We start from the raw sequence: 27415 nt of genomic DNA, 5'->3' as shown, positions 1-27415 counted from the left end.
AGTGCGTCCCTTACCTTTCCCAGTCTGATCTCCCATCTCAAATCTCGCAATCTCCGTTCCCTTTTTCTGTCCATACCTTAAACAATTCAATTCGCGAAGCTTGTCCTTACTGTCGAGTTCTTCATTGACACTAGCGCGTCCACTCGTTGAGACAACGCCATCCGCTTCACGCTTTTGGAACTCCCTCTTTGTTCCAGTCTCGCTTCTGTTCCTGTTGCATAGCTTGGGGAATCGCTCTGCGACCAACCGAGTCGCGGCTCGCGAATTCAAGAGACAATAACATGGCTATCTAGTCTGCCCCCTCAATCGCAACAACCTCACTTGCGGAAGACCGCACACTTCCTCATATCGACTTCCTCAGCATCATGAATTGTAGTGTCGCACAATGGACGATCCATGGGGCTCCCCGTGGGCATCATCTACCGACAATACAAATGCGCCTTCCACCAGTCCCTCCAAGACTATCATCGAACCTCCACCACCCGCCTTCCTCTCCACCCCGAGCAACCTGAACCTACCTTCCAGCCAGTCAGCCTGGCTCGACGACGATGCCTTTGGCGATTGGACATCCCCTGACCCCGGACAGGCTGCGAATGCATCTCCGTGGACTTGGGGCAACGATGCCACGCCAATCGAAGGTCTGACACCGAGCTATGAGCCCAGGCCTAGAAGGAAGAGCAGCACACCCAGGTGGCCTCGAAGCCGATCACCCTCGCCAGGACTGAGACCTCCCATTACTCCCAACACCGCCCCTCACAGCGCTTCCCCCGGCCAGCCTTCACCTGACCCCTGGGCGAACCACTCATCGACCTATACAAGAGACGACCCCGAACCCTTGGCCGATCTTCCCCAGATACCAGACGTCCCGCCGCTTGTGCTCGAGCAAGCGCAGATCGGTCTGGGCTTAACGAATACTCCCAATGCGTTTGAAAGGGAATTCATTGCCCATACGCCAATAACTACACAATTCGCCGAACCTCTTGCCGACCCCTCACACGAATACCTACAGTTCAGCGATACTCCGATTTTCGATCGATTCCCAACTACTCCCAAGCACGATCACGATGTCGCTCATTCATCAGCCTCGGCCTCAGCCTCGTCTGACAACGATGACGAACACGACGGACAGACAGGCGCCAGGCACGCTGACTCCCCTATAACCTCTATCGAAGACAATGCGTTACCGAAACCTGCGCAGAGGAAAGCCTCTGGCAAGGTTCTGGAGCTCGTTGAGATGTACGACGGCATTGCTAAGCGAAACACAAATTCCCCCGAGAGGGCGCCTTCATTACGCCGTAGTGTAAGCCGAGGGCCCGATATTGGCTCAGGAGATTTACCCTGCCAGAGAACTACCGAAGACTACCTGGCAGAAGAGGATCAGGAGCAAATGGAATCTCGCGACACGCTGGAGCCGACCGCAAAGGAATCACTGGATAAAGGGAGCAAAGTTGAAGAGGAGACCATCAAGATTGACAAGCCAACACGCCCAGAACATGAGCCCTTCAAGGTTGACCTTCAACACCTTCAAACTCTCCTGCCAGACGTCTCCTTGCATGAATCAGTTTCACCCGAAGATGTACCGGATCGAGTCATACACGACAGCTTCGTGAGCATCTCCGAGCGCAAGATGTGGTATCGGTTGTCCCGCCATGAGTCTTTGCGCAAGCACAATGCGGGAGACGACGACAATTATGTCCGAATCAACTGGACGAATTCCACTCTCCGGCAAGAAACGTTGAAAACTGTTCGTCGTTGGATAGAGGAAGATTCGTTCGGAGGACGACCTTTCCGAGGAGGACTGGCACGAAATGCGGGCGGCAAAAGCTTCGGCTGGGACGCGACTACAGCAGCATCTCCGGTCGATCTCGACAGAGTATTCGGCCGTAAGGCAAAGCGGAAAGCGTCCATCCACCGTCCAACACATTCAATAAGCGGCCTGCCCTCGCTATCGGCAGCTCCTATTCTCCCTGGCTCTACGGGGAGCACGCCAGCCATGGGACAAAGCAACGACAATTGGGAGGGTCTGGCGACGTTTGGCTGGAGCAGCGGGCCTGGGGATATAAAACCACCATCGGGAACGGCGATGCAAAAGCCTCAGGCTACGGGTATACCACTACCTCTGGCCTTCACTGGGTTTGACAACGCGCCAAAGTCACATGCGTCCCTCCCGGCGTTCATCAAGCCGACCGCGCCGACACCTCCACCAGCACTCAGCGCTACGAGCTTAAAGGAGATTGAGGGTGCGGATGCGGGTGCAGATGCGGATGACGATGAATGGGGAGACATGGTTTCTCCAACGACGGCTGAAGCAACGGATTCCACTTCCCTTCCCAAGACTAGCTGGGATTCATTCTCGACCAACCCACTAGCCGAAGTCACGAGCATGCCGCCTCCCGATGCCTTCCTGACTAGCAGTCACCCGGGAGCCGATGCACTCCGCACCGGGAATAACAAAGAAAATGATTCCCGTAACAAATCAGGACTGTGGGATATTGGCAATGTCATCAGCAGCCCCACCCCCGCCTCCACAATGTCTGCGGCAGCAAGTATACCCCAAAGCCAAGACGGCCCTCTCAGCCCGCCAGCATCTGCGAATACATACACATTCAGACCGGCGTCTACGGTTAAGCGACCAGCAAATATATCCATTGCAGCCAACCTCAACGACCCGCCGGACCCATTGCTGTCTGGTATTACCGGCGTATCTGCGGGAGGGCCTGCTGAAACCCCACGCACAACGGGCTTCCAGACGCCGTCCACGGCGCAACCGCCCAAGACGAGCACCGAGGGTTATGATTTTGTGCAACAGTTTGTGCGTGAGCTGCCAGATTTATCGTATATGCTTAGATGAGCGGTTTTGTTTTTTCTGGCCATTTTGTCACTATTCATACAAAGGACCTCGACGTAAGCTACGGTAGAAGCACGAAAGGACGGCTGGCATTTAGGTAGCGTTTTGCTGTACTCCTACTTCCTTCATTCTCTCATCATTTGGCCATACACTTAAAGTTTACATGTATGTTGCATTCATTCTGGCGTTTGGCGGACATTGGAAAACATCATAGGGCCGGATGGTAAAGGCACCTTGGACAAGGACCTTGTTCTGGCACACATACATCGTATATAGGGAGTGGTTGTACAATTTAGACAGTATTTTTTTACCCAAACACGTCTTCTTTTGCAAGCCTCGGTATGGCTCGCGATGAACAGAGCTCCGTGTTTAAACCCGAGGCAACGCAAATCTCGGAGGCGTATGACGTGCGGCCAAGCCGTTTTGTGAGGCCGAGCACATCCACCTGTGGGTTATGCCAGCGGGGCGTTTGACCGGAAAGGATGGGCATCCCCCGTGTCAGAGCCCCGACTCGCGATCCCGACTTTGACTGCCGTCTCGACCGTGATTGCCGTACTCAGTGCCGTGCGGGGACTCGCGGGGGGGATTAGGGCTCTCGTTGCGGGATGGCTGTGTCAAGGGGGGCGTCGTCTGGTCTTAGCCAAAGGATTTGGACGGGGGAAGAGGCACGTCGGTTCTCCGCGCCCCGCGATATCCACCAGGACAGGGTCCCAAAGAAAGCTTAACGCATAGCGTAGCGTCACGGGTGTCTCGGTTTGTTATCATCTTTTTTTAAATGGCTGCTGCTTGTGTTTTGGGAAACGTAACTAACCTTAGCACCTTGGAACGGATACTCTCTCTCACACACCCACACCCACACTCACGAGAGAACAAGTACAAGAAGGGCCCCCGGCGTCCACATGTCGACAACTTTTTGATTATTCCCGTGGAACTCTAAAGTCTTGTTGAAGTCCATTGGGACCCTTTTTACTCAGATATCAGCTCCTCTCGACCTCCCTTCTCCGAATCTTGGAAAGGTGGATCAGCTTCATTCATGACGAGAAAAGCTTGACTATGGCCATCCTAGAGCTTCTCATCACGCCTTGGGCACCGGCCCTGGTGGTCGTAGGCGTAGTTGTCTACTACCTTTACCCTTTCTTCGTCACATTCGGCTCCCTTCGTGGAATTCCGGCACCGTTCCCAGCACAATTCACCAATCTGTGGCTTCTCTCCGTTGTCCGGCGTGGCACGCGATACCAAACCGTCGATGAGATCCACAAGAAGATGGGGCCCGTGGTTCGCATCCAGCCCAACCATGTGAGCATTGCCGACGATGAGGCCATTCAGGCCATCTATGGTCACGGCAACGGCTTTCTCAAGTCGTAAGTGTTCTCGCTCACTCGAAAATGGGCTATGCGCTGCCCTTTGGGTGGCTTCAAGCTCTAGTCCCCAGAGCCAAGACCATTCAATTTTTGACTCGAGACATACTGACCCCGCACCAGAGACTTTTACGACGCCTTTGTCTCCATTCGGAGAGGACTCTTCAACACCAGAGACCGTCATGAGCACTCACGAAAGCGCAAGATTGTGTCGCACACCTTTTCCGTCAAGTCAATTGGCCAATTCGAGCCTTATATGCACGAGAACCTGGTCCTCTTCGTCCAAAAGTGGGATGAGCTCGCCAAGAACAACCCAGCTGGCGCCACCATTGACTGCCTGAAATGGTTCAACTACCTGGCATTTGACATTATTGGCGATTTGGCCTTCGGTGCGCCGTTTGGCATGCTTGCATCCGGTGCTGATATCGCTGAGGTTCGCGAATCCCCCAACAGCCCGCCCATATACGCACCCGCCATTGAAATTCTGAACCGGAGAGGCGAGGTTTCTGCCACTCTTGGAATTCTCCCCGACCTGAAGCCCTGGGCAAAGTACATTCCGGATCCCTTCTTCAGCCAAGGCTTGGAGGCCGTGCAGAATCTAGCGGGCATGGCTATCGCGCGTGTCAAGGCTAGACTGGACAACCCTCCCGATATCGACAGACTGGATCTGCTTGCGCGACTGATGGAGGGACGTGACGACAAGGGAGAGCCTCTGGGCAGAGAGGAGCTTACTGCCGAGGCCTTGACGCAGCTGATTGCCGGTAGCGACACGACTTCCAACTCTTCTTGCGCGCTTCTGTACCACGCTGCTAGAACCCCTGGCGTATTGGAGAGGCTGCAAAAGGAACTCGACGAGGCCATCGCCCCCACCGTCGATGTCCCGACCTACGAGATGATCAAGGATCTTCCCTACCTCGCCATGGTCATTGACGAGACGCTCCGCTTCCACTCCACCTCTGGCATTGGTCTACCACGCCAAATCCCCGAAAACTCACCCGGCGTCACCATTCGCGGCCACTTCTTCCCTCCCGGCACCGTTCTCAGCGTTCCTTCGTACACCATGCACCACTCCAAGGAGATTTGGGGACCGGACGCTGACGATTTCCGCCCCGAGAGATGGGAGTCGCTTACGGCGAGGCAGAAAAATGCTTTCATCCCGTTCAGCACCGGACCCAGGGCATGCGTCGGAAGGAACGTGGCCGAGATGGAGATGAAGCTCATCGTCGCGACGTGGGCTAGGAGGTACAAAGTTGAGCTGAGACAAGAGATTATGGAGACCAACGAGGGATTCCTGAGGAAGCCTCTGGCACTCGACATCAACATCAAGAGGCGGTGAATTACGCAACTCTTTGGCTGGAAATGTGGCCTTGAAGCTTCTTAGATTGTCACGGCAGGGTATTTAGCGTTTGCACTTGCTTTCAGTTGTAACTCAATATTCTCGAGCTCTTTCATTCCTCAATGCTCGCAAGCTCATGTCCCAGGATTTTCAAGCCACGCGGTATTCATGGTCACATCGTCTCATTAAGAAAGCCACCTTCAATAACCAGCACTTACTACCTAAGTTTCTAGGACTGTAAATGGTTCCTGCAATGTACTATCTCAAATGCATGCTGGACCATACCGACCATTCTCACTTTGAACCAAGCTGTGGCAACGTTGCAAATGCTTGGACCGTTAGCTGCCACTGGACAAGTCTGGCTCGCGTAGATACCAAGAGTGTTGCCGTACACCCGGAAAGCTTCAAGCTTGTTGATAAGTTAATAACCCGACCTCCTCGGACGGTGAGGAAATGGTCCACACGCCGGCGGGATAAGATGGGTCAACGTCTGATTTCAGGGTTCAGGTCAAAGGAGGTTTACCCAATATAGTTGATAAAAGCTTGAAGTGTTTATACAATGACCAATCGTATGCATCAAATATCTCTTTAGAGTTTGCTCCAGGGCCCATGGATTTCGGTGTACATCCCCGTGTACCTCTCCGGCACTAGAACTCGCCTTGGAAATCGCCTTGTGCCCACTCATTTGAGAACCATGCCAAGGAATCCAACCCCATGGGTTCCATGTTGAAATCAAGACTGTCAAGTGCTCCCTCGAATGCATTATTGACCTCCAGTGAGCCGAGCGCAGTGGGTTGTGATGGCACAGGCGCCTGCTCGTCTGGCTTGTTGGATTCGGGAACCTGTATATCTTCCCAAGCACCAATGCCAAATGGTCGATTGGTGAGCTCGTCGGCCGCCGGCGCGCCTCTATCTGGATCGTCCGCCAACTGCACCTGCTTCGCGCGAGCAAGGCGGATGCGCTTGGCACCGTTGCCATTTCTCTCGTCCTGGGGCTCTTCACTAAGCAGCCGACTAGGGGTAGCCTGTATCGAGAGACCGTGGTCCATGAGTCGTTGAAGATCGGCTTGCTGTTATCACTGATCAGTAAATTCATTGGTGAGACAAAAGCGCCAGTGTTACTAACGATCGAGACTGCAGCTGTTCCAGAGCAACAGCCCTTGGTCACCTCGAGACAAACCGAAGCCTTTTTACGAAGGATCTCTGGCGTGAGACCGTACTCTTCCGCGTTCAAATGGTAGATGTAGTAAAGCATACGGATACACTGATACGCGCACACCGGCATATCGAGGTCCGCAACGGGGTAATGGTCCAGCGCTCTGATGGAGGTGAACATATTTGACATTTCCATCGCATGCTCGTAGCACTGGCGCTGACAACCAGCGATGAATTCGGGCCCCAGCCGTTCAGCAGCTGATCTAGTCAAAGAATCGCGAAGCCCAACAAGTCCTATCCTGAAGAGATCACAGTTGCACTGCCGCAACCAGACATGAATCATGATGAAGACGCAAAGGCGTGGAGAATATGCTCTCAACCGCAGGCTGTTGTCAGACCAGCGGAACGACACAGGCAAGCGCTCTGCAAAGTCCGAGAGCTCCTTTGCAAACGACTGGAGTTGCTCCTGAAGGCGGCCAAGGTCGTCGTTGGAACAATTTGAGGCTCGCTTGGCGAACTTGAGGATTCTGCCGCGGAGCCAGAGAATGCGGACGTGTAATGCTAAGCTGCCAATATCGTCATTCTCGGACTCATCGGGCCTAGGGACCAGCGGTCGTAACGATGGCGGCGCAAGATCGAACTCGAAGTCTCTCTCGTTGCAAGGAAGCGAAATGTGAATCGTCTCGGGCGTCCACAGGGTCAGATCGCGGTATCCTCCAGCCATGCCTTGGTCAATCATGAATAATGCCCACATTAGACGGCGTCTTGATTCCTGGGCGAGGAAGCACAAATCTGGGTTGTCGTAGTTGAGTCGAAGAGCCGTAGCGAATCTGGCCGCGGTAGCAGCAAGCATAAAAGCGCTCGAGAAGCGTCGTGTCAAGATCCGATACTTGATTATGAGAGCAAGTGTTTGCACTTTGATCGTTGACGCATTCTCGAGGCCCTTCAAAATGAGTCCCTCAGACTCATCAATACATTTCTCGCCATACTCTCGCGTTCCCGGCCCAAGGTCAGTGAGCATGCTCGTGATGCCAATGAGAGCCAACAGCAGCGGTCGGTCTAGACCGCCAACATTATGCCGCTGCATGAGAGAGGCCCGGTGGAGGAAGGACAACATGGGAATGTGATGAACATGGCGAAAGAAATTGTCCAGAGCTCGACTTATCAGAGACTCGAACTGAGGATCAGGTGCCGAGCTGAATTCAGTCAGTGGATGAGGCACGAGGGTGAGTAAGGACAGTAAGAGTGAGCCTACAGATCATGATTAAAGGTGCTGGGGGTGTTGGACGCCATAGCATCGGCCATGGCGGCATCGGAATCGTGTGCCACATCATCCCTGGACAATGACCGACGGTTTCGAGCGTCACGATTGGTAGCGAGTGCCGAGTTCGACGAAGTCGGTGATCTGACTATTTGGTCGACGAGACCCGGGGGATTGATGCTCAACCGGGTGCGCTTGGAAGCTCTGTAGACGCACTCGATGCCTTGGGTACGACATCGGTCACAAGCCGGTGTGTGACCACTACACCGAGCTTTACGTGAGTGACAGCTCTGGCATGCTTGTCGGACACGGCGTCTTGGTAAGGGAAAGGTGGGAGCGGCAGCAACACCATTAGCATCAGAAGATGGGTCTTCGTAAGTACAAGAGAAACCGAGTCGTTCGCAGTTGCTGCAAATGTCGCGTCGGCCGTCGCAGCGGACCTTACGGGCCCGGCAGGTGACACATGTCGTCGCCGAGGACCGCTTTGTCGGTTTCGGAGACACGGACGAGGCTGCGGCTGATGCTGTCACGGTGGTAGCTGCGGCGGCGGCCAGGTCTGCGGTTATGTTTGCCGTCGTTGAGGCGGCGGCGGTGGTGGCAGCGGCTGTCGGTGGTCTGTCGGGTCGGAGGTGATGTCCAAGGTTGTCGTTGTTGTTATTGTTGACGCTGCTGTTGCCGATGGTGTTGCTACCGTACAGGTCTGCCATTCTCCCAATTACCTCGATAGGCGCGCGCCCTCGTTGCTCACCGGAACTCGGCGGCGCGTACAATAGACATGGAGAGACAGATGAGGCTCAGTCTAGGGCTCATGGGTTGCCCATTCCAGAGAACAATCGGCGTGGGTCTCTCTCTTTGAATGCGTGCGCGCAGCCGGCAGCGTGTCTACTTAGCTACTGTATTCGTTCCGAGCTGTGCCTAGGTAATTATGCAGGAGAAATCCGGGGAACAATCACACTGTGCGTGACTGTCCCAGCTCACTTGACATAAGGTAGGGCAGAGTGTGAGGACTGGCAGTCAGTTGGGGGATACGGAGGACGGGGAATGCGTGGGAAGAGAGAAGGAGACGGAGGAGATTGGCTCTGGGAGGCGCTCCGTGACCGAACTGTGAACTGTGCATGTGTCTCTCGGCACCACACTTGTTCTCACTGCTCAATCCTCAATCCCTGGCAACGGTCCCTCTCAGGCGACAATACCTACACTCCATTCCATGTACGTTCCTGGCACAAGTCATAGCCGTAACCGGGCCCTTTCGGGAGGTGTCTCTGACCTTGGGAGCCTTGGGAGGTGACATTAGTTCCTTGGTATCGGAGCTGAGCAACCCGATCCATCATTGCTGGGCATTAATCAGTGGGGTGTGCTACCCTTCTAAGGTACTGCCAAGTTGCCAACGTAGCTCCCCGAAAATCTCTCCGGTGGGATGTTAGGGCGAGGAACTTTGTTTCTAGAACACCCAACGCCACAAATACCCTAAGAGACCTTGAGAGTCTGTGAGACGTAAAAGCCATGCAGCGATTCCACTCAAGCTGACACAACAAATTCAATGATAGGCTGAGCTCGGAATATCTTGACTTTAGCAGGCAAAAGTGAGTCTCCTGCAAAACTGTCCCTTGTCCGTGGGTTATGCCAACATAACGGTGAAGAGACCACCGTCATTTGGACAACCATCCACACAACACCACTCCGGCACAAGGGGCGGCTGTCGGCACCCAGTTGGCCTAGATGAACTTGGATCTCTAAGACTTTTGCGAACGGGACTGAACGCTCAATTGTGCTCGAGCGTCGAGAAGCAGTTCTTGAAACTAGCCACAGCTGTAGAGGCTTATTTAGAGCCTTTACAGTCACGCGACACAATCTGAATATGTGCACTTCATAGAGGCTAAACAGCGTGTAAGAGACAGTCCCCGGCTGTCGGCTTTGAGATAGATACCGATTGCCGGCACCGAAAGCCGCGAATGAGTAACCTCCAAAATACGTTGTTTCTGCATTTCGCACGCAATCGCATTGGGGCCAATACTGGACGCTCTTTTTGAAGGCATACCAGACTCATAAGAACATTTGACCAAGGTCATTTAATTTTTTGTTGTGGGTTGCCTCATGGAGAGAGAAGCTTAGTATTGCCGAGAGCCGAGTCAAGCCCCTCTTGTACTCTAGGAGTATGAGCGCTTCACCGCAGCTTCTCTTTGTCACATGGAATCTGGCTTCTTTTATCCTTCGAATGTGTCGTAGACATGGAGCGCCCTCTAGGATCTAGCGGCGGTCAACTTCTGCCTCGATTGTCTAGTAACTCTGTACTATGTGCTTCGCATAGAGAATGTAAGTCTTTCTGTTGATTCTCGACAAAACAGTCTAGTCTAGGTAGTGAAGGCAGTCTACACTAATCCGTGGCGCCTATTTTATCACAGCCTCCTGCAAAAGTAAGTAACAAGAACCTGATCAATTATGACAATGACATAAGACACAGTGTGTGAGTTGGTTGAACGACCGGACAAATGCTTCACATTCTATCCGAATTTGGATGCGCTACACCGACAATGCGGTCAGGGATACTCGGTGAGATGAGGCGGTCAAGGTGTGGCCGGGTGGCGGTGCGGGGCTTGACCGAGCCAAAAGGGAGGGGTGGCCTGGGCGCCTGTCTTATCGAAGAAAAAACTACACCCCACCACAACCCCGCGATAATAGAGAAATTTCCCATCCCGTTCAAAATCATTCGCCGCACTCACTGCCTGCTGCCTCGACACTCTCGATTTGTCTGCACCGAAAGAGCATTTTTCGCCGCTTTCCGGCGCATAACATTCCCACCACAAACGAAAAGTCGACAAGCCATCATGTCCACCGATGCCGTGGCCGCCCCGGCGGTCGCAAGCCCAACTGCGGCCGAGGAGCGCAAACCCATACACGCTATTGTTCTGGATACCGGCCCATTGATCAAGAACGACCCTCCTGTCAGCACTCTAATCGCACAGGCCGATGAGCTCTACATGCTACCCTCCATTGTCGACGAAATTCGCGATGTCAGCACCCGCACTCGAGTTCAGACTACCCTCATGCCTTTCGTCAAACTTCGCAACCCCCGCCCCGACAGCATCAAATTCGTGTCCGATTTTGCACGCCGGTCTGGTGATCTCGAGGTTCTCAGCAGACCTGATTTGCACTTGCTTGCCTTGACCTACGAGCTTGAGCTTGAGAAGACCGGAGGCGACCAGAATCTGAGGAAACAGCCGGGTGCGCGGTCTTCTAACGACAAGGCATCCGGCGCCGAGACGCCGGTACCAGAAGCCGAGGCTGAAAGTGAGTCACAAGGAAAGCCCGCGACCGAAACTGATGAAGTGGCGGAGCCCACTCAAGTCCAGGAGGACACTTCAATCGAACAGAGCGCCGAGGAGACACAAACCGAAACTCAGCAGAATGCGACAGTGGAAGCCTCGTCATCGGACGTTGAGACGGCACAGATTACACAAGATATGAACAACCTCGAGGTGGACGACAAGACAACATCCGATCCAGCTGTCACAAGCGTCGCTGGCGCCAGTGAGGCCCAAGGAGAGGAATCAGATTCTGAAGACGGTTGGATTACACCGTCCAATGTGAAGAAGCAAAAGGAGAAGGACAGCAAGTTGCTGCAGCCGACTGCGCCTGCAATTGACATCAAGGTCGGAATCCTTACCACCGATTACGCCATGCAGAACGTCGCTCTGAGAATTGGGCTCAATTTGCTCTCGCCGTCCATGTCGCGCATCACCCAACTCAAGACGTGGGTCCTGCGGTGCCACGGGTGCTTCCAGGTCTGCAAGAAGATGGACCGCCAGTTTTGCCCTAGCTGTGGACAGGCCACTCTGATTCGCACGTCTTGCACGACCGATGAGGATGGCACCTTCAAGATTCACTTGAAGCGCAACTTCCAGTGGAACAACAGAGGCAACGTTTTCAGTATTCCCAAGCCTTCAGCTGGCACAGCCAGCGGCAAGCTCTCCAAGAACGTCGGCGGCAAGAACAACTGGGGTACCAACCTCATTTTCGCGGAAGACCAAAAGGAGTACGAGAGGGCTGTGGGTGACAATCGCCGTGCTCGGCGGAGAGATCTCATGGACGAGGATTACCTTCCGAGCATTCTCACAGGTGACCGCCAAACCGGTGCCAACGGCAAGGTGCGACTGGGTCCAGGAAGAAACATTAACGGTCGTAGGAGGAGATGAGAGGCAGTAGGTGGGTTGGAAGCTGATGTTTATATGTTCTGCATGATACCATGATAGACCCCTTAAAAGGCAGGAAAAGGGCCGCGAAACGCAAAAAGTCGAACGGAATGGGAACAAGAAAATAACGAGGTTGGATTTTGGATGTGTCGCTCTGATTGTAGGAATTGCAGAGCAATCTATCGTAACACGGACCTAGTAAAAAGACTCCGATGATCCCCTGAATGCAAGCCTTTCCCCAACGCCGATTTTTGTATACCTGGGCTTGTATTCAAGAGCCTTGAACAGTTGTCAAGGGCTTCGTTGATCCTCCCTCCGCGCCAGACCATGTCTCATGTTCTATTTGTTGTGGATGAGTCGTTCTCAGCGGCGCATGGTGTCGTGAACGAGCTGGGATCGAGTGGACGGATGTATGGTTTTTCGATTGCTTCTTGTGCGATTTACACATTTACTCGGCCTCTGGAAAAATCATGATTAGATTGGTTTCCGGTCGAGTAAGAGACGCAAAACTTACTTTGCTGCGTAAGCAGAAGGTTGAAGCGACGCTTGAGCGTAACGCGCTGGCGCGACCACTTGTCATCGGGAGAGAAGCGGGCAGGGTGAGCAGACTTGGTGACCTTGCCGTCGACAACCTTCTTGAGGGTGTAGACACGGCTGCCCGCCTCATCGAGAGTGTACATCAAATGCATCGTGGAAATCGGGTGGATGTGGTCGGGTTGAGCGTAGAACTGTCGGTGGGTGGTGATCACTGTGCAACGCTTGGGCTGGAGAAACTTTTTTTCTGGCTTTGCGATGCAGACATTTCGAGGTCACGTGATTGTCGGTCAACAACCAATAGATAAGGCTAACCGGGGTATCTTCTCGGTATGGAGTGGGGCAGCCTAAATGGAAGGTACCTTACCTGCCCGATCCTCAAAGGTGATTCCGCACAGTAATGAGCTAAGTGCCCAAGGTACCTTGTCTATTGCCAGAGTCCCAATGTCACAACCCAACATGAATGCTTATAGGTTGTTAGGAAATCGCCACATTGCCTTGCTGAAGTGTCAATTAACGCACACGTGGAGTTCTCTCGGCGCTATCTGTCGTGCAAATCGAAAAACGATGCCATGTTCAAGGTAATGGACATATCAAATCTGATGGCTAGAGGCCACTATTGCAGCATTGAATGGCATGACCTATAATCGGAAGTTGCGGCACCATGAACCTGGCCCATCCGACTTTTGATCAAGTGTAGGGACTGCCTAACCTCCCTGCCCTTAATGATGGTGCCCCATTCCCTGCTCCTTAAAGGGCTTGATGCTATTGCCCTTGGGGAAGGAAGGTCCTACTAATGGTGAGCGCACATTCTAATCATTGCGGAGTGACAAACGCACCAAACTTCGGGTGGACGATATAGTTGTCCTTATATACATCTACTGTATTGTCCCGAGAATAGTCCATGACCTTGTCAAAGTCAATACATTGGTGAGGCGCCGTTTGGTTCACGATGGGCTTCGCGTCGATGTCAGTCCACATGTGGGTGATGATGGAAATGTCACCACGACAGGCTGCACCCATGCGGAGGACCTCAAGACAGTGCTCTGTGGTGTTGATTAGTACTATCTCAGGTTCGACGACTACGCGGTCTCGTTGACAAACTCACGGTTATGCTCTCGATTCGTAGCGATTTCTTGCTTGGTTGCGTTGGGAAAGTAGTAGTCGGGCGACAGCGTTTGGTAGAGACGCTTCTGTACATCTGGTTAACTCTACTCAGATAATCGGCGTGGGCAGAAGATAACTTGCAATGCAGTGCAATTCGTGGAAGACACTGAGCATGCCAAGATACCCGCCATCGGGTAGCTTAACCGCTTCATGCTCCCGTCCCCAACGATGAACCCATTCTTCGGAAACTCGGATATTGTTATCTGAGGTAGGCGACTCAGATTAGTACATGTACTTCCATGTAGATTCAGTAGTGACCTACACTGTAACAAGTCCCTCCATGCTTGATCCACCTCTGGTCTTGGTTCACCCGTGTATTTGCCATGTGGCGGGCCTTGAATAGGGAAGACTTCGAGATGAGTCTTCTCGCCGACAGCCTTTGGCGGTGCTGTACCATAGTGAGTTTCTGGGCCTGGGATAAAGCAGACATTTCAACAATGTGAAACCTACCATCTATCAAACTAAACACTCCCGAAAATGGTCTGTTGGGCAATAATGAAACAGCAAAGATTGCGGTGTAGATGGTGATCAAGACGGCATGGAGAGTCCACACCCCGAATCTATGAAGCTTTGATGTGTGCCGTATGTTTGCTGCTGCAACTGCGGCCTCGACAGCTTCACGACTCGATGCTAGACTCTCATCAGAGTACACAGGCGCGTACTCTTCGTGATTTCGGCCCATCTTTGAGCTGAATTCTCGATAGCGTCTGGAGGTGAGGCAGATAGGAAGTCTGTCAAAGGCCCGACAACAGCAGAGAATGAGATTTGCAGGTGAAGGAGACTAGGACAATTGAGCCGTCCGAATGACCAAATGGTAGACGAAACCAGATGAAGGGAAGACGCCGAGTGGGTGTTGCAAATTGCTACGAGATAGCGTCTTCAGATCAAAGCTGGAAGGATTCGTGAGGGATCACAAAGCTCTGTAAACTCCGCCACAGTCACAGATGTGGGCGTCTCCCGCCTAACGACCCAAGCGGGACATGTGCTGATGATAATCCTTTCCGCCAGATCTGGAAGGTCTGTACAGTGAAGGTCATCTTATCTGCGATGGCGTTTTGAGATTACCTCCGTCAGAGGTCAAATAGACGACTTGAATGGCCGGAGGACGAATGTGTCGGTGCATCCAAATCCTTCGAGCGTCAACACTATACCCAGCCGGAAGAACCCCCGCTGACCAAGTCCAATGTCTGACAGTGGCTCGCTTTTCGAGTCCGGACGAACCAATCTGATACCAATACACCACCCTGTTACGTGTCCCCCTGTCGTCGCATTGCATATGGAGTTTGCCTTCGATGAAGAGCAATGGAAAGTCAGCGAGGAAAGCAAGTTTCTGGCGCTCAGTGGGTATGACAAAACTAAACCACTTTCCACATAGTAAACAAACCTTTATACCACGAAACAATTCGCATTGCGTTTGTACCCGAATCTGGGAAACAAACCTTTGAATGAAGGCTGATCGCTCCACCCTTCGGGATTAGAATCTCGGCCTGGATAAATTTAACCTGTACGGACGAGAGAAGGCAGCAAGTTCGATGTCGAGAGCATGGCTGGGAATTCGAACGCCGGCTGAAAGACCACGAAGTCTCTGGGTCTCCGTTCAAGCTCTATGCAACTAGATCCTATGGCTGTGGGTCGGGAAACTAATTTCAATTCGGAAGGTCAACGATGGAGGTGCTCGTAAGCATGACTCTAAACGGCTACTTCAAATGCCAATGAAGACTGGACAGATCCTTCAACATTTAGCTTACTTTTTTGCCACCATTGACTACCCTGTAAAATTGAGTCTTGGAAGTTGTGCAAGTGAAGCCACAGTTTGTTAATTCTGACTGGTGAAACCACGATTCGTCAGTTGCGAGAGTCATCTAAATGCACCTGCCTCTTTTATCTCGCAGGTCAGCTTGCAAGGTTCCAGCTCCTGATGGCATTGTATACGAACCGAAAGCTTTCCACTATTTTCAAGCGTGACCGATTTGTCTCACGGGGAGTCGATCATAAGAGACAGCTCCAACGCTGTTCACCATTTTCCAACTAGAAGACCTCGACCTTTCCTGTTCTTTCAGACCAGTTATTTTTTTGATTCACACTACAATTCTAAAGCATTCTCTTGACTCGCCGAAGTCTACGTATATTACAACATGAAGGTGATCGTCTTGTTAACGGCACTGGCGGCTTGCATCGCTGCATTGCCTGCTGTTGCTCATTCAGGTCAGGGTACGTCGGTGATAGACTAGAGGTTTTGGCTGGAGATTGGTTTCATAAGCTAAGTGTAAACAGCTCAAACCAGTGCAGATGAATCCTACCTCCCCATGAGGATACGGGCCGAGACCAGTGCCGACGAGTCTTATTTGCCGATGAAGAGGGCCGAGACCAGCGCCGACGAATCATACCTTCCAATGAGGCGGGCAGAGACGAACGCAGATGAATCTTACGACCCTATGAAGCGCGCTGAAACCAGTGCCGACGAGTCTTATGACCCCATGAAGCGCGCTGAAACCAGCGCCGATGAGTCCTATCTTCCCATGTAGACAGACTCACGTCAAGATGGGTTCTGTTGGCTTCCGGGTCTCTCAACTCCGATGTAAGTCTGAGCATGAGAACACAAACCAGGGGCAATGGGGCTCAAGATCACTCGGGATCAATCGCAAGTACTGAGTTGTTGGGGGCGCAGCGCGATATTTACGTTGGTGTTTCCCTCTAGAACGAGAAGTGTTGACTGAATACAACCACGATTGCACATTGAAGTCTCGATTGAGGTCCAATCAAGTCTTAAGTACTGAGGTCTAAGACCACTGCTCGATCATGCTATTGAATTATTCCAAATCCTAGCCCGAATACTCATGAAAACCCCTTCTCAACGGGCTTAGGCCACATGTTGCTGATAAGGGGTTTCCGGGCAATTCACTACTTTACACCAGTGTCAAACTCGTACGTCAGTTCAAGGTGAGACCAAAATACTGGCGGTAGTCAGAGGCACATGGGACATTGGTTCATCAAGCTGGTACAGACTTCAGTTGCCTAAAATTGTATCATTCACCCGCTGAGACAACACAGAATTGAATGGGCGAACCGCAGAACTCGTTGACGGGTAGACAAGAACAGGATTTGGATGGACAGAATCAAACTAAAACATAACTTGGATCATGGAACTCATAGTATCCAGAACCCACTTCAGTTGACTTCCCCCCATTGGGCATCGTGATGTCAGCCTTTGTGTTAGGAGGGATTTCGGCGACCATGTGGAATCCATTACGATGCACGGCATTTTCTTCCTCATTATTTTCGAACCACCATTGGACCTTAACTTCTCCATAAGGTGAAATGTATTTCGAATCAGCACTGGTAATGTTGCCGCCAGGAATCGGGGCAACAGTGATTCGCTTCCAGCCCGGTTCCGCAGGAGCAATACCACCAATGACTTGATGCATCCAGTTGGCAACGGAGCCAAACGCGTAGTGGTTGAAGCTGGTCATCTCGCCAGGATTGACGCTACCATTTGCGAGAAGACTGTCCCATCTCTCCCAAGTGGTTGTCCCATTTTGAACCACCTGATACAGCCAAGAAGGCACTCGAGTCTGAAGAAGCATGCGATAGAAGTCTTCAGTGGCACCAATGTCTCTGAGAGCAAACCCGAGAGGCGGAGTGCCCGCAAAGCCTGTGCCAACAAGGTAGTCATTGTCTGCAACGATCTGTCGCAGCTTCTCGGCAGCAGCTGATTGCTGTTCTTCATCAGTGAACAAACCGAAGTTGAGAGCCATGGCGTACGCAGTCTGAGTCTGGTTTGCGAGGACACCATCCTGGATCCAGGCGTCGTGAAACGCTGAGATAAGATCCTTCCGTTGAGTTCGGTATTGGTCGGCCGCTTCGTCACGTCCCAAAGCTGCGGACATGTTGGCGAGGAAATCAGTCATATGGATCAAATACGCATCGGCGACCAGGTGCTTCGCAGTGGTGGCGTTCCCCGGGGCATCTGAGGGGGCCTTGGGGTCAAGCCAGTCGGCAAATTGGAAAGAGCTGCGGTTCCAAAGCCCAACGTCGTTACGGCTGATGCCCGTATCAATCCAGGCTTGAGACTGAAGGTATTGCTCTTCGAGAAGATCGACATCACCAAATGCTTGGTAAATGTTGAAGGGGTTCGCGACAGCTACATCTCCCCAGACTGCGGCAGGAGTAGCGGGACCTCCAGGGGGGATCGTTGGAATGGTGAATGGAACCACCATTGAGTTGTTTCGCTGCATTTCTGACCAGATGTCTTTGTGCCAGCCTCTCCAAAAACCAGCAGCGTTGTACAAGTAGTTGGCCGTTGGAGCAAAGGCGTGAGCATCACCAGTCCATCCAAGTCGCTCATCACGTTGCGGGCAATCGGTGGGGATCGATAAGAAGTTCCCCTTCATGGACCACCGCACGTTGTGATGGAACTTGTTGAGAAGCTGATTGGAACATTCGAACCAGCCGGTTTGCTCCATGTCGCTGTGGACAACAACAGCAGTGACGGAGTCAGCGGTAAGAGGAGTTTCCTGTGGCCAACCATCGACTTGAGCATAACGGAAACCATGGAAGGTAAAACGTGGCTCCCATGTTTGTGTGCCGTTACCGTGCAGGATAAAAGAGTCAGCCGCGGTGGCAATCCTAAGTGGTCTAAGAGCGAGCTCCCCATCTTCGAGAACTTCGGCATGGTGGAGAGTGATGTTCGTACCGGTAGGCCCAGAGACCGTAAGTCTCAGCCAGCCCACAAGATTTTGCCCGAAGTCGATAAGCGTCTTACCAGACGGAGATGCGAAGATGGACTCGGGCTTTCTTTCTTCAAGTCGTCTGACAGGAGGTCCATCGGGAGGGACTAAAGCGCCTTTGAGTGCGGGTAACTCTCGCACCGCCAGCCAGTCGTCGGCGGCAAATCCTGCAGATGACCACCCCTCCAGCTCTGCCTCTAGTGTGGAATCGTAATGTTCGCCGTTATAAATCTCGGAAGTGATAAGTGGACCAGTGTTAGCTTTCCAGGTCGCGTCGCTCGGCACCATAATCTTGGTGCCATCTTCAAGAGTGACGACTAGGAGACTGAGAAGGCCGATGGTGTCTCCATAATTGTTTCTGACACCGCCACCGTAGCTGAGTCTACCAGAGAACCATCCCTCACCGACTGCAACACCAATTGCATTGTCTCCATTGGAAATAAGTTCCGTGACGTCGTAGGTATCGTACACATGCCGGTAGTTATATGATTGCCATCCGGGGGCAAGAACATAATCACCAACCCGACGGCCATTGATCTCTGCTTCGTAAAGCCCCAATGCGGTAATGTAGAGCCGTGCACGAGTGACATTGGCGTTGACAAGAAATGGTTTTCTGAAATAGACCGGACGTTTAGGAGCTTCAACTTCAGTCTCCCTTTCGGCAGCGACGGGGACAGCCCCGGCCCAATCTGAAGAGTTGAGGAGCCCGGTCTCGACCGTGACCCAATCTGACCAGGGCGTAGACAGTTGGCCAGGTCTACCGTGGGCCCGAGCTCGTACTCTAGCTTGCTCGGCCGATTCTAGAGCTGCCGCTGGCCATGGAACAAGGAGAGACTCAGTCGAGTTAAAGTTGTGGATGGTTGGGGGATCTGACCCCTTGAGAATTTCCAGATCGTAGGCGCTCTGCTCCCAGTCAACGGCATTGCCAGAGAATCGCCATGAGATGCGAGGCTCTGATTCGGCAATGCCAAGAGCTTGTCGATGGTGCTCGAAAGAAAGCTGAGATATCGAAACAGCCATGATGAAGAGAGAGTACTTGAATAACTCCACCTAACTTAGCGAATAAAGGCTTAGAAAGGCTTGCATCGACAACCGCTAAATGACGCCGCAATTTAGGCTATATATATATATATATTGTGGTCCTAGGAGGACATGAAATAATATAATCTTATACCAAGTCCACCGAGGCTTGTCGGGGAGCATTCACCCGTGTATCCATACCCTTGAACTTGCCATAACTCAAACATTTTTGCAGTTACTCGGCCGTCGCTATCCCGTTGTCGAAGTTATGCTTGAGTGCTAGCCTTAGCTAGGAATTCCTAACCCCTCTGCTCGTCTTAATCAACCCGAAGTCTGTGGATCTTGCCATCAGTTTGCGGGGTCCCCAGACTGTGAGGTAGGATCCTTGACACCTTCTGACGGCATCTAGGATCGGGTGTTGATCTTAATGGGGGCTCTTGGCCTTACACCAAAAGCCGGATAATCCGACCCACGGCAAGGAATTCACCAGGGTACTTGTCCCATCTAACTGCCCAAACCTTCAAATAACAATGGCACGCGAGTGCTGGCGTCTTATTAGCAATTTGGAGGCTCACAAGTGTAAGCAAAGATTAGTAAGTCAAGACTGGACCAACTGCCATCGCTGAATTGCTTGCTTTGCAACAAATAAGCATAACGGTTGAGTTCTGAACCTCATGGGATGAACCGATGTCCAAACAATTAGCACGCAACCCAAGAGACTCGCGACCCCGCATTGATTTGTCGGTAGTTCCAAGAACCCAGTCACCATGCTCCCTTTCCCCAGCTTCTCCGCAATGTGACGTGCGGGGGCCATGCACACAGCTGACGCATGACGCGACCATGTTTTCCAGACTCGTAGTTGGTACTTTTGATTGTGTGCAGTCGCAGCTGATCTATCGGTTGATTCGATACGCGGATAGACCGCAGCCAGGCTGCCAGCCAAGAGGGCCAATCGCAAAACGTTCTCACGAGAGCAAAGATCGTGGCCGACATTCCGCGGCGGACCTCTGATCCCGTCGGCTGGCAAAAAATATGATGGCACGGAAACCTGGAAACTCCCCGACTTTCCGACCTTGTCGCACCGGCACAAATGGTCCGTTAAAAACACGACTTTTGCCGCTAGAAAGTCACACAAGCCCTTGGAGCTAACAGCACGTCATCTTCGCTACCTTACAAGTTGTCAACTGTAGGCTTCTGACCTAATCACCGCTCAGCACATAACAGCATATTGCTAAGCTTTTGGTGTCTTCTCGAGTCTTCAGCCCATGCTACGGCCTATGGGTGCTCAAGAGTCCTTATGGTGAGTGTCTCAAAAGACCACCTCGCATTCCGCTCTTGTGGCACTGGAGGTTGCATGTTATGGATCCATACATGTAGCTAGTAATTAAGGCACATTCGATAGGATGCACTGGAGTCGTTCTGCCATGCGACTGGTCGAAGCGTCGAAACCCTTCGCCCGGGGTTCTTGATTCCTATTGCATGGACTTATCCAGTAGATTACTAAGGACTCGGCCGAATAATGTGGTGCTGGGCGGAAATCCGCGGGCTGCGGACATGAGCGGCCCACATGTCTCTCTTGACCAATTCAAGCTCAATTTACCTCGGGATTCATCTCGTAAAATGGTCTGAGAGCTGACACGTTTAACGCTTTCACCACAGCTTCCTCGTTCTCCACCGTTCGACATCTACTTCCAGTGCAGTATCGACAGAATGGGCATCCCAGCAGACAAAAAGACAGTCCTGATCACAGGGTGCGCTACACCCCTTACCAACTTAGTTTTAACTCTGACTCGCCGAGCTGATCGCTGGAGGCGTTAGTGCTGACATGTTTACTGCAGCTGTACCCCAGGGGGAATTGGCCACGCCTTGGCAAAAGAGTTTCACTCCAAAGGTTGGTGTCAACTATCCAAGGACGAATAATTGGTATTCGAGTAAATGGAACGAACCATAACTGGAGATTTGGCTTGCTCACAGCATTTTTCTCCCAGGACTCCATGTCATCGCAACAGCCCGCAGGCCCGAAGTTCTCTCGGACTTGAGCGACTTGGGATTGACGACTTTACCACTCGATGTTACTGACAGCGACAGTATCGCGGTCTGCAAAGCCAGGGTCTCCGAACTGACTGGAGGCCGCCTTGATTTCCTGGTCAACAACGCGTAAGGCCTACCTCATGCCGTGGTGATTTTGAGCCAGACGGTTGCTTCTATCGCTCATTGAGACTCGGTTTTGTTTGCAACTCCTAGCGGCTGCGCTGCTTACTGACCATCTCCCAGTGGTTTGACACACACTGTTCCTGCAACCGACATCAATATGGACGAAGTTCGACAGACTTTCGAGACAAACGTCTTTGGCGTCATGGCCATGGTCCAGGCTTTTGTGCCGCTGCTGATCCCGGCCCGCGGTCTCATCATCATGATCAGTAGCCTTTCCGCCATCTCTCCCTATGTCTTCGGCTCAGTCTACACTGCGACCAAAGGTGCCCTCAACTCGTACAGCCGTACACTTCGCCAGGAGCTTCGTCCGTTTGGTGTGCGTGTCATGATTTCTATGACTGGTACTGTCAAGAGTCAGATTGCTAAGCTCACTCGTGAGCTCCCGCCTAACTCGCTATATACTCGTGTCAAAGAGATATACGCAAAGCGCCTTACGTTTTCCCAAAACAACGCAACAGTGTCCACGGGGGATTTTGCCCAACAACTAGTAGCAGAAGCCCTGAAAGGAGAGGGGTGGCTTGGTGGTTGGGTCGGAGGAGCTACAAACTGGTTCTGGGCTGGTGGCATGGCTGGGTCAGTCTGGCTGGCTAGACTTCTTTTCGGCGAATGGCTCTTGGATGAATTGGCCTACCGGAAATTTGATCTGCCTAAACTTGAGGCAATCGTACGTAGGGAAAATGCGAAGAAAGTGGAGTAGGCAAATACGTGTATTTCATTAGTCCAATCTGTTAGCCTGGAAAGCTCCATATTCTTCCCAAGTCAAGTCTATTGCAATTCAGTCATCTTGAGCTCAAGGCTCTTCCTCATCCCTCGAACGGGATTTCGAGCTGTCATCTTCGCGATCTCTAAGACCCAAGAATAATCCTAGCATCAACAGATCATAACATGCCTTCATGATTCCTGCTCCCGTAAATACTACGATCCAAAGATTCTTTCCGGCAAGATAGCCTGCAGAACCAAGACCACCCGCTTGAGCCCACGTCTTGACAATATTGACCACGCCCAATACAGCCGTTCTTTCATTAGGGAGGACTGCTGCTGCAAGGAATGCCTGCCTGGGCGCTTGATCCATGCTTTGGGTACATGCTCTCAAGGACAGGAATGCCATCGCCGTCCATGTTCCACCAGAACCAGGCAATGGAAGAGGAATCATTGCCAAAAAAACAGCCGACGGCAGGTGTGTAAAAACCATAGTCTTGAGTGGTCCTAGTCGGCGGGCAAGAGGAAGTGCGACGAGGTTCGAGATTGTGGCGAGAAGATTGGTGACCAAGAACAGAGTTCCCAGGGAGCTAGGCTGAAGAGAGTGAACGGTAGTGAAGTAGTAAGTTAACCAAGACGGTGATGCCATGCCGGAAGCGAAAGAGTCGAGACAGAACAGAATGAGGAGCCGGAACAGAATCGACCGAGACATGGGAGAGATGTAAGGGAGTAGAGCCCTTGCGCGTTGCGTGACCGTTCGCCGATGGGACTTTGATCCTTGTGACCGTCTATATTGGCTTTGCTCGGTGTCCGAGACATCGCCAAGTAGAGGTTGAGTCTCGTTGTTTCTTGGACTAGTAGAATCGTTGATTTCTGCCGGTGGTGCCTCAACACCAGAGGTGAGGGCAAATATAAGCAATAGCTTGAGCAAGCCGATCGCTGCATATATAAGAAAGACGACTCTGTATGCTTCGTTCTGGGTCCAAGACTCATTGTCTTCAAGGGCCTGCACGACCCAACCGCAGGTGAGTGTGCCTAGAGCGGCCCCTGCTGAGCCAAAGAGCGTGTACCATGCGAAGATATCACTGCGCCTTTCCTTCTGCGTAAGCTGCGCTAGAATTGACTCTTCAACGGCGCGGAAGGGTCCAATTTCGTTGCCGCTGGGACTGATGACCCCAAATATACTGGCAATGACAAGAACCCAATAGTTTCCAACCATAGCAAAGATCAACCCGCTCATAACCATCAATGCGGCTCCAGTGGCCAGGACTTTTCGTCTTCCAACCTGGTCGGTAACGGCGGTGAGCAAGAAGCTGATGACGACATCTCCGAGAAGAGTTAAAGTCATGAAAAGGCCGATTCGTTCATCCGAGTAGCCTAGACTTGAGAGGAAGTGTACTAAGATAAGAAATGATGCGCCGTATGCAAAGAGGCGAATAAAACGCTGTAAGCAGAGTACTTTGGTATCGCGACATGACTGCGAAATCGACACGAAACCGCTCTCTTCGCCAAGCCGCGATAACCAATGATTTGGCCCAGAAGACATGATGGTAGCCAAATGAATAATGCCGCGCGTAAAGGGACTATTCGAATATCTTCATTTTCAACGTGGACGCTAGATAGACTTATAAGTCGAACAATGTATCAGTCGATGTGAAGTTTGCTCGGGCTGTAAGCTCGGAGTTACAAGTGGAGAGGTCGGAGAAGTTCGGTTTAAGCCAAACTATTGCAAAACTTGAGTAATGTCACGTGTTTGAGGCCGCTAGGTATGACGTGAGAGGCAAAACATTTTCGTGATTATTATTTGCTAAATTTTGGAGAATACACCACAGGCAGAGGAAAATTTTATTCTCTTCCGTCGGCCCCCTGTTCAACATTGCCGCTCTTCCGCCTTGACTACGAGTCAAGGTTACACATGGCGAGAATGAGGCCAATTGCACTGTGCTCCACTTGAAACACTGAGACTCCATACGTAGTGGTGCCCTCAGGAAAAACGCACTGGCACTGTTTCGCCGGCATGGAGGCCTTTATTCGGCGTTCTTCACCAATGATATGAGGCTGGGCGTTTTTCTTTTACTTGAGTTCATTAGCAATCTGTAAAGGCAGAATGACCAGGGATTAGATTTCACATCGAGGATCAGTAGGATCACGCGACAGACAACCTCTCAGGCTCTCACTTACAGCTCGGAGGAGTACTAATCGCGGAAGCGGTAGTTAGCACAGTTTTGGGTAGACTCAAGAGGTCACCTTCGCGACCCATTTCAACCCTTGAGATAAAACAGAAAGCATTGTACTTCTTTCGCCGGAGGGATCGAAATGTTGCTTTGGTCCAAATTAAGGAACCCAAGGCCAGTAGCAAATTTTCGACTTTCTATTCAATAAGTGCTATTGAATGATTCCGATCCGAACAGGAATGGTAAGAAGATCTAGACCGTTATTTCTTTGCTCATTGCGAAGTATTGCCTGTAACGTAATTGATCTAGTTACCAAATTTACCCGGAAGAAGTCAATCATATTTTGGAATGTGGGATTGAACCGAGGCCTTGGACCGATGCTTCAATGCGTCAATTGAAACAGTGCGTTGCTATACGCTAATTGCTTCAAAAGTTCTAGACTACAAAAACAATGTTTCCGTTTGAAAAGGGACTTGCACCACGATAGAAATCACGAGGCGGGATATTCTTACGTGAAGGAGTCACTCCATTAATCGATGCAAAAGTCAAGTACGGGTTGCAGAAACATCTGTAGAGTACGCAGATCTCCACATAAGGCCTCTAGCATAAGCTCAATTGGACCAAAGTCAACCATGGTGACATTCGATTTTGCATGGTTTATGACACTAAGCGACGACCTATGCAGTCACCATGTGAATTGCTCAAGACTACGTTCTTGCTATACTGAATGTCGGAAATTCATGAACGTACATATTTACACTCCAAGTGATAGGGGTATAACTCTAAGCAAGTAACCATTCGGAATATTAGATCAGGATGCTCGAACTCATGCTAACCCCACAGACCAACGGTAGCTATGATCAGATTAACTTTAGTCCTCTCACATGCGGAAGCAAGGGAACGCGCTTTCATGGACCTTCGAGAGTAACCTCGAGCCCTAGCAGAATCAAGACAAATCGCACGAGCTTCACTGGAACCTTTGCAGGTCTTTGAATTCATATTAGGTTATTCTGCAGCGACTGGATTGGCGAGAGCATTGGAAACCTGGCAAGCTTGGAGTTGATGGTATTTCTTTTCGGACTGGCACTACACATACGTGGAGACTGACGAGTGTCGCGCATGAAACCAAATGGCCCGAAAACAATACTGATGACTGTAGACTTCAGTTCGACGTTCAAAAGTACTTTAATTATGATTATATTCCTACCAACCCTTTGGTTGATATTTGATAGTGAGGTGTCTAGCAGTCCGCCTTGCTCTTAGAAACGGGGCAGTTGATAGCGCTAGGAACGTTTGTGTTAGTTGCGTAGTTTCTCTTTGGTTGCTACTGTGCTTACTTCTTGTCGGACTCGTTGGCGGTAATACCCGCGGGCTGCTTCTTGTCCACTGTGCATTTGGCGAAGACGTTGGGAACAAGCTGCTGGGAAGTTGTGCCGCAATCAAGGTTGCGGGTGTTACCGTTGGCATCGGTAACATCAATGTCGTGGCCGACGCTCACGTACTGGTTGTTGATACCCTCACCGGAGAAGTAACTTCGCATGTCTAATCAGCTCGGTCGCCTTGAAATCCGGAGATAGGACCCCTTACCATCCGTAAACAACCTGGCGGCTCTCAAGAGCAGGAGCAGCCTGGGCTCCAGCGACGAGAAGGGCAGCAGCGACGGTGAAGGCACGCATTTTGAATATTATTTCAGAGTGAGAGATGTAAAGCGGAATGAAAATGAACGAGTGACGATTTGCGGATGGCAAGCAAAACAATCTCACAACCGCGGGCGCATTGTCTCGAGGTTCTTATACTATAATGTCGCACTCTGAGTACCAGTCTTAACTTTCACGTTTACGGGCCGTAGTGGGGTCTATAATTTCTGAATGCCTCGTTATCATGCCCTGACCACCGCCGAAAGTTACCAGTGCCCGGTGATCCCGAACGAAGGAGCAGCTCAGCGGCAATTCACTCAAAGTCCGAACTCTAAACAGGTGTAATTTTGTCGCATAGCGTGGAAATAAACTCCTCCCTATTATGACTGCTAGGGATTATACGAAGGTATATTATAATGCCTTCATTTTGGGTTGAAAGCACGGCCCTCTGCCGATCGCGCGCACGTAATTACCCCAATTCTAACTTCGCAGAAGGCCGAATGAGTACACTAAGTGACTTATGGTGAACGTAAACTGCGAACCGACTAATGTAGTTGAAGGATCTGGTTATCTTGAAACACAAATGATAAGTAGTTTGTTCGTAGGGCGAGATAACTGCATGGGGCTGTTTTTGGAAGAAGTCTTGCTGCAGAGGTCCATGTCTGCTTGGTAGGGGTTCGGGCACCGAGTCAGGAAGCAACCAACAGGGATATGGCAAGTTGTCTTCATTTGGAGAAAAGTATCACAGCCTCACACCCATTTGATCCGTAGGTCCCCTGATACTTTGATAGGGTAAGCCGTCGGAGAGTAGAAACCATGTCAGAATTGCGCGTTGACACATTCGTCTGGTTAATACGCTCAGATTCAATCAAGAAGAGGTGTATCTGTCACCACGACACAGTTGCTGCTCATCATGTGCGAAAACTCACCGCTGGTTAGCTTAGTACGATTATGCATGGCAAGAAATGCAGTGTGATGTACAATAGCCTCTCTACTTAGATGCGCTGCTCTTCTGGGAAAGATACTCTAGTCTTATATTGCACTACCTCCTAGGTTCTTACCCCTCTCGGTGTTTCTCTCTAACGACACTGTTAT

General features: G+C 51.4%; 11 protein-coding genes across 11 annotated transcripts; 5 read left to right on the top strand and 6 right to left on the bottom strand.

Moving 5' to 3' along the window:
• Nucleotides 1-385: 385 nt before the first annotated feature.
• CPAR01_07632 (uncharacterized protein) lies at nt 386-2851 on the top strand (the record flags this gene model as incomplete). Its single annotated transcript, XM_060491901.1, has 1 exon — nt 386-2851. One exon carries the CDS (start codon nt 386-388, stop codon nt 2849-2851), a length of 2466 nt encoding a protein of 821 aa, XP_060348271.1.
• Nucleotides 2852-3901: 1050 nt separating this feature from the next.
• CPAR01_07631 (cytochrome P450) lies at nt 3902-5542 on the top strand (the record flags this gene model as incomplete). Its single annotated transcript, XM_060491900.1, has 2 exons — nt 3902-4209; nt 4330-5542. The coding sequence occupies 2 exons, from the start codon at nt 3902-3904 to the stop codon at nt 5540-5542; spliced, it is 1521 nt and encodes a 506-aa protein (XP_060348270.1).
• Nucleotides 5543-6189: 647 nt separating this feature from the next.
• Nucleotides 6190-9075, bottom strand: CPAR01_07630 (uncharacterized protein; the record flags this gene model as incomplete). The annotated part of the gene is made up of 4 exons (XM_060491899.1): nt 6190-6612; nt 6669-7893; nt 7953-8514; nt 8937-9075. The coding sequence occupies 4 exons, from the start codon at nt 9073-9075 to the stop codon at nt 6190-6192; spliced, it is 2349 nt and encodes a 782-aa protein (XP_060348269.1).
• A 1708-nt stretch (nt 9076-10783) lies between these two features.
• CPAR01_07629 (uncharacterized protein) lies at nt 10784-12151 on the top strand (the record flags this gene model as incomplete). Its single annotated transcript, XM_060491898.1, has 1 exon — nt 10784-12151. The coding sequence occupies one exon, from the start codon at nt 10784-10786 to the stop codon at nt 12149-12151; it is 1368 nt and encodes a 455-aa protein (XP_060348268.1).
• Nucleotides 12152-12596: 445 nt separating this feature from the next.
• CPAR01_07628 (H/ACA ribonucleoprotein complex subunit 3) lies at nt 12597-12837 on the bottom strand (the record flags this gene model as incomplete). Its single annotated transcript, XM_060491897.1, has 2 exons — nt 12597-12607; nt 12663-12837. The coding sequence occupies 2 exons, from the start codon at nt 12835-12837 to the stop codon at nt 12597-12599; spliced, it is 186 nt and encodes a 61-aa protein (XP_060348267.1).
• Nucleotides 12838-13404: 567 nt separating this feature from the next.
• Nucleotides 13405-14531, bottom strand: CPAR01_07627 (uncharacterized protein; the record flags this gene model as incomplete). The annotated part of the gene is made up of 5 exons (XM_060491896.1): nt 13405-13472; nt 13522-13728; nt 13791-13883; nt 14112-14261; nt 14300-14531. The coding sequence occupies 5 exons, from the start codon at nt 14529-14531 to the stop codon at nt 13405-13407; spliced, it is 750 nt and encodes a 249-aa protein (XP_060348266.1).
• A 1453-nt stretch (nt 14532-15984) lies between these two features.
• On the top strand, nt 15985-16374 carry CPAR01_07626 (uncharacterized protein; the record flags this gene model as incomplete). Its single annotated transcript, XM_060491895.1, has 2 exons — nt 15985-16060; nt 16124-16374. 2 exons carry the CDS (start codon nt 15985-15987, stop codon nt 16372-16374), a joined length of 327 nt encoding a protein of 108 aa, XP_060348265.1.
• Nucleotides 16375-16965: 591 nt separating this feature from the next.
• On the bottom strand, nt 16966-19596 carry CPAR01_07625 (uncharacterized protein; the record flags this gene model as incomplete). Its single annotated transcript, XM_060491894.1, has 1 exon — nt 16966-19596. One exon carries the CDS (start codon nt 19594-19596, stop codon nt 16966-16968), a length of 2631 nt encoding a protein of 876 aa, XP_060348264.1.
• Nucleotides 19597-21306: 1710 nt separating this feature from the next.
• On the top strand, nt 21307-22507 carry CPAR01_07624 (short chain dehydrogenase; the record flags this gene model as incomplete). Its single annotated transcript, XM_060491893.1, has 4 exons — nt 21307-21347; nt 21435-21487; nt 21585-21753; nt 21871-22507. The coding sequence occupies 4 exons, from the start codon at nt 21307-21309 to the stop codon at nt 22505-22507; spliced, it is 900 nt and encodes a 299-aa protein (XP_060348263.1).
• A 93-nt stretch (nt 22508-22600) lies between these two features.
• Nucleotides 22601-24055, bottom strand: CPAR01_07623 (major facilitator superfamily transporter; the record flags this gene model as incomplete). Its single annotated transcript, XM_060491892.1, has 1 exon — nt 22601-24055. The coding sequence occupies one exon, from the start codon at nt 24053-24055 to the stop codon at nt 22601-22603; it is 1455 nt and encodes a 484-aa protein (XP_060348262.1).
• Nucleotides 24056-25923: 1868 nt separating this feature from the next.
• Nucleotides 25924-26359, bottom strand: CPAR01_07622 (uncharacterized protein; the record flags this gene model as incomplete). The annotated part of the gene is made up of 3 exons (XM_060491891.1): nt 25924-25966; nt 26021-26215; nt 26271-26359. The coding sequence occupies 3 exons, from the start codon at nt 26357-26359 to the stop codon at nt 25924-25926; spliced, it is 327 nt and encodes a 108-aa protein (XP_060348261.1).
• Between the last annotated feature and the right edge of the window lie 1056 nt (nt 26360-27415).

Source organism: Colletotrichum paranaense (genome assembly GCF_030867605.1).
Source record: "Colletotrichum paranaense strain IMI 384185 chromosome Unknown Scaffold_6.1, whole genome shotgun sequence".
NCBI lineage: Eukaryota > Fungi > Ascomycota > Sordariomycetes > Glomerellales > Glomerellaceae > Colletotrichum > Colletotrichum paranaense.
The sequence above is the reverse complement of the archived record's forward strand: the minus strand, read 5'-3'. Positions and strand labels throughout refer to the sequence as shown.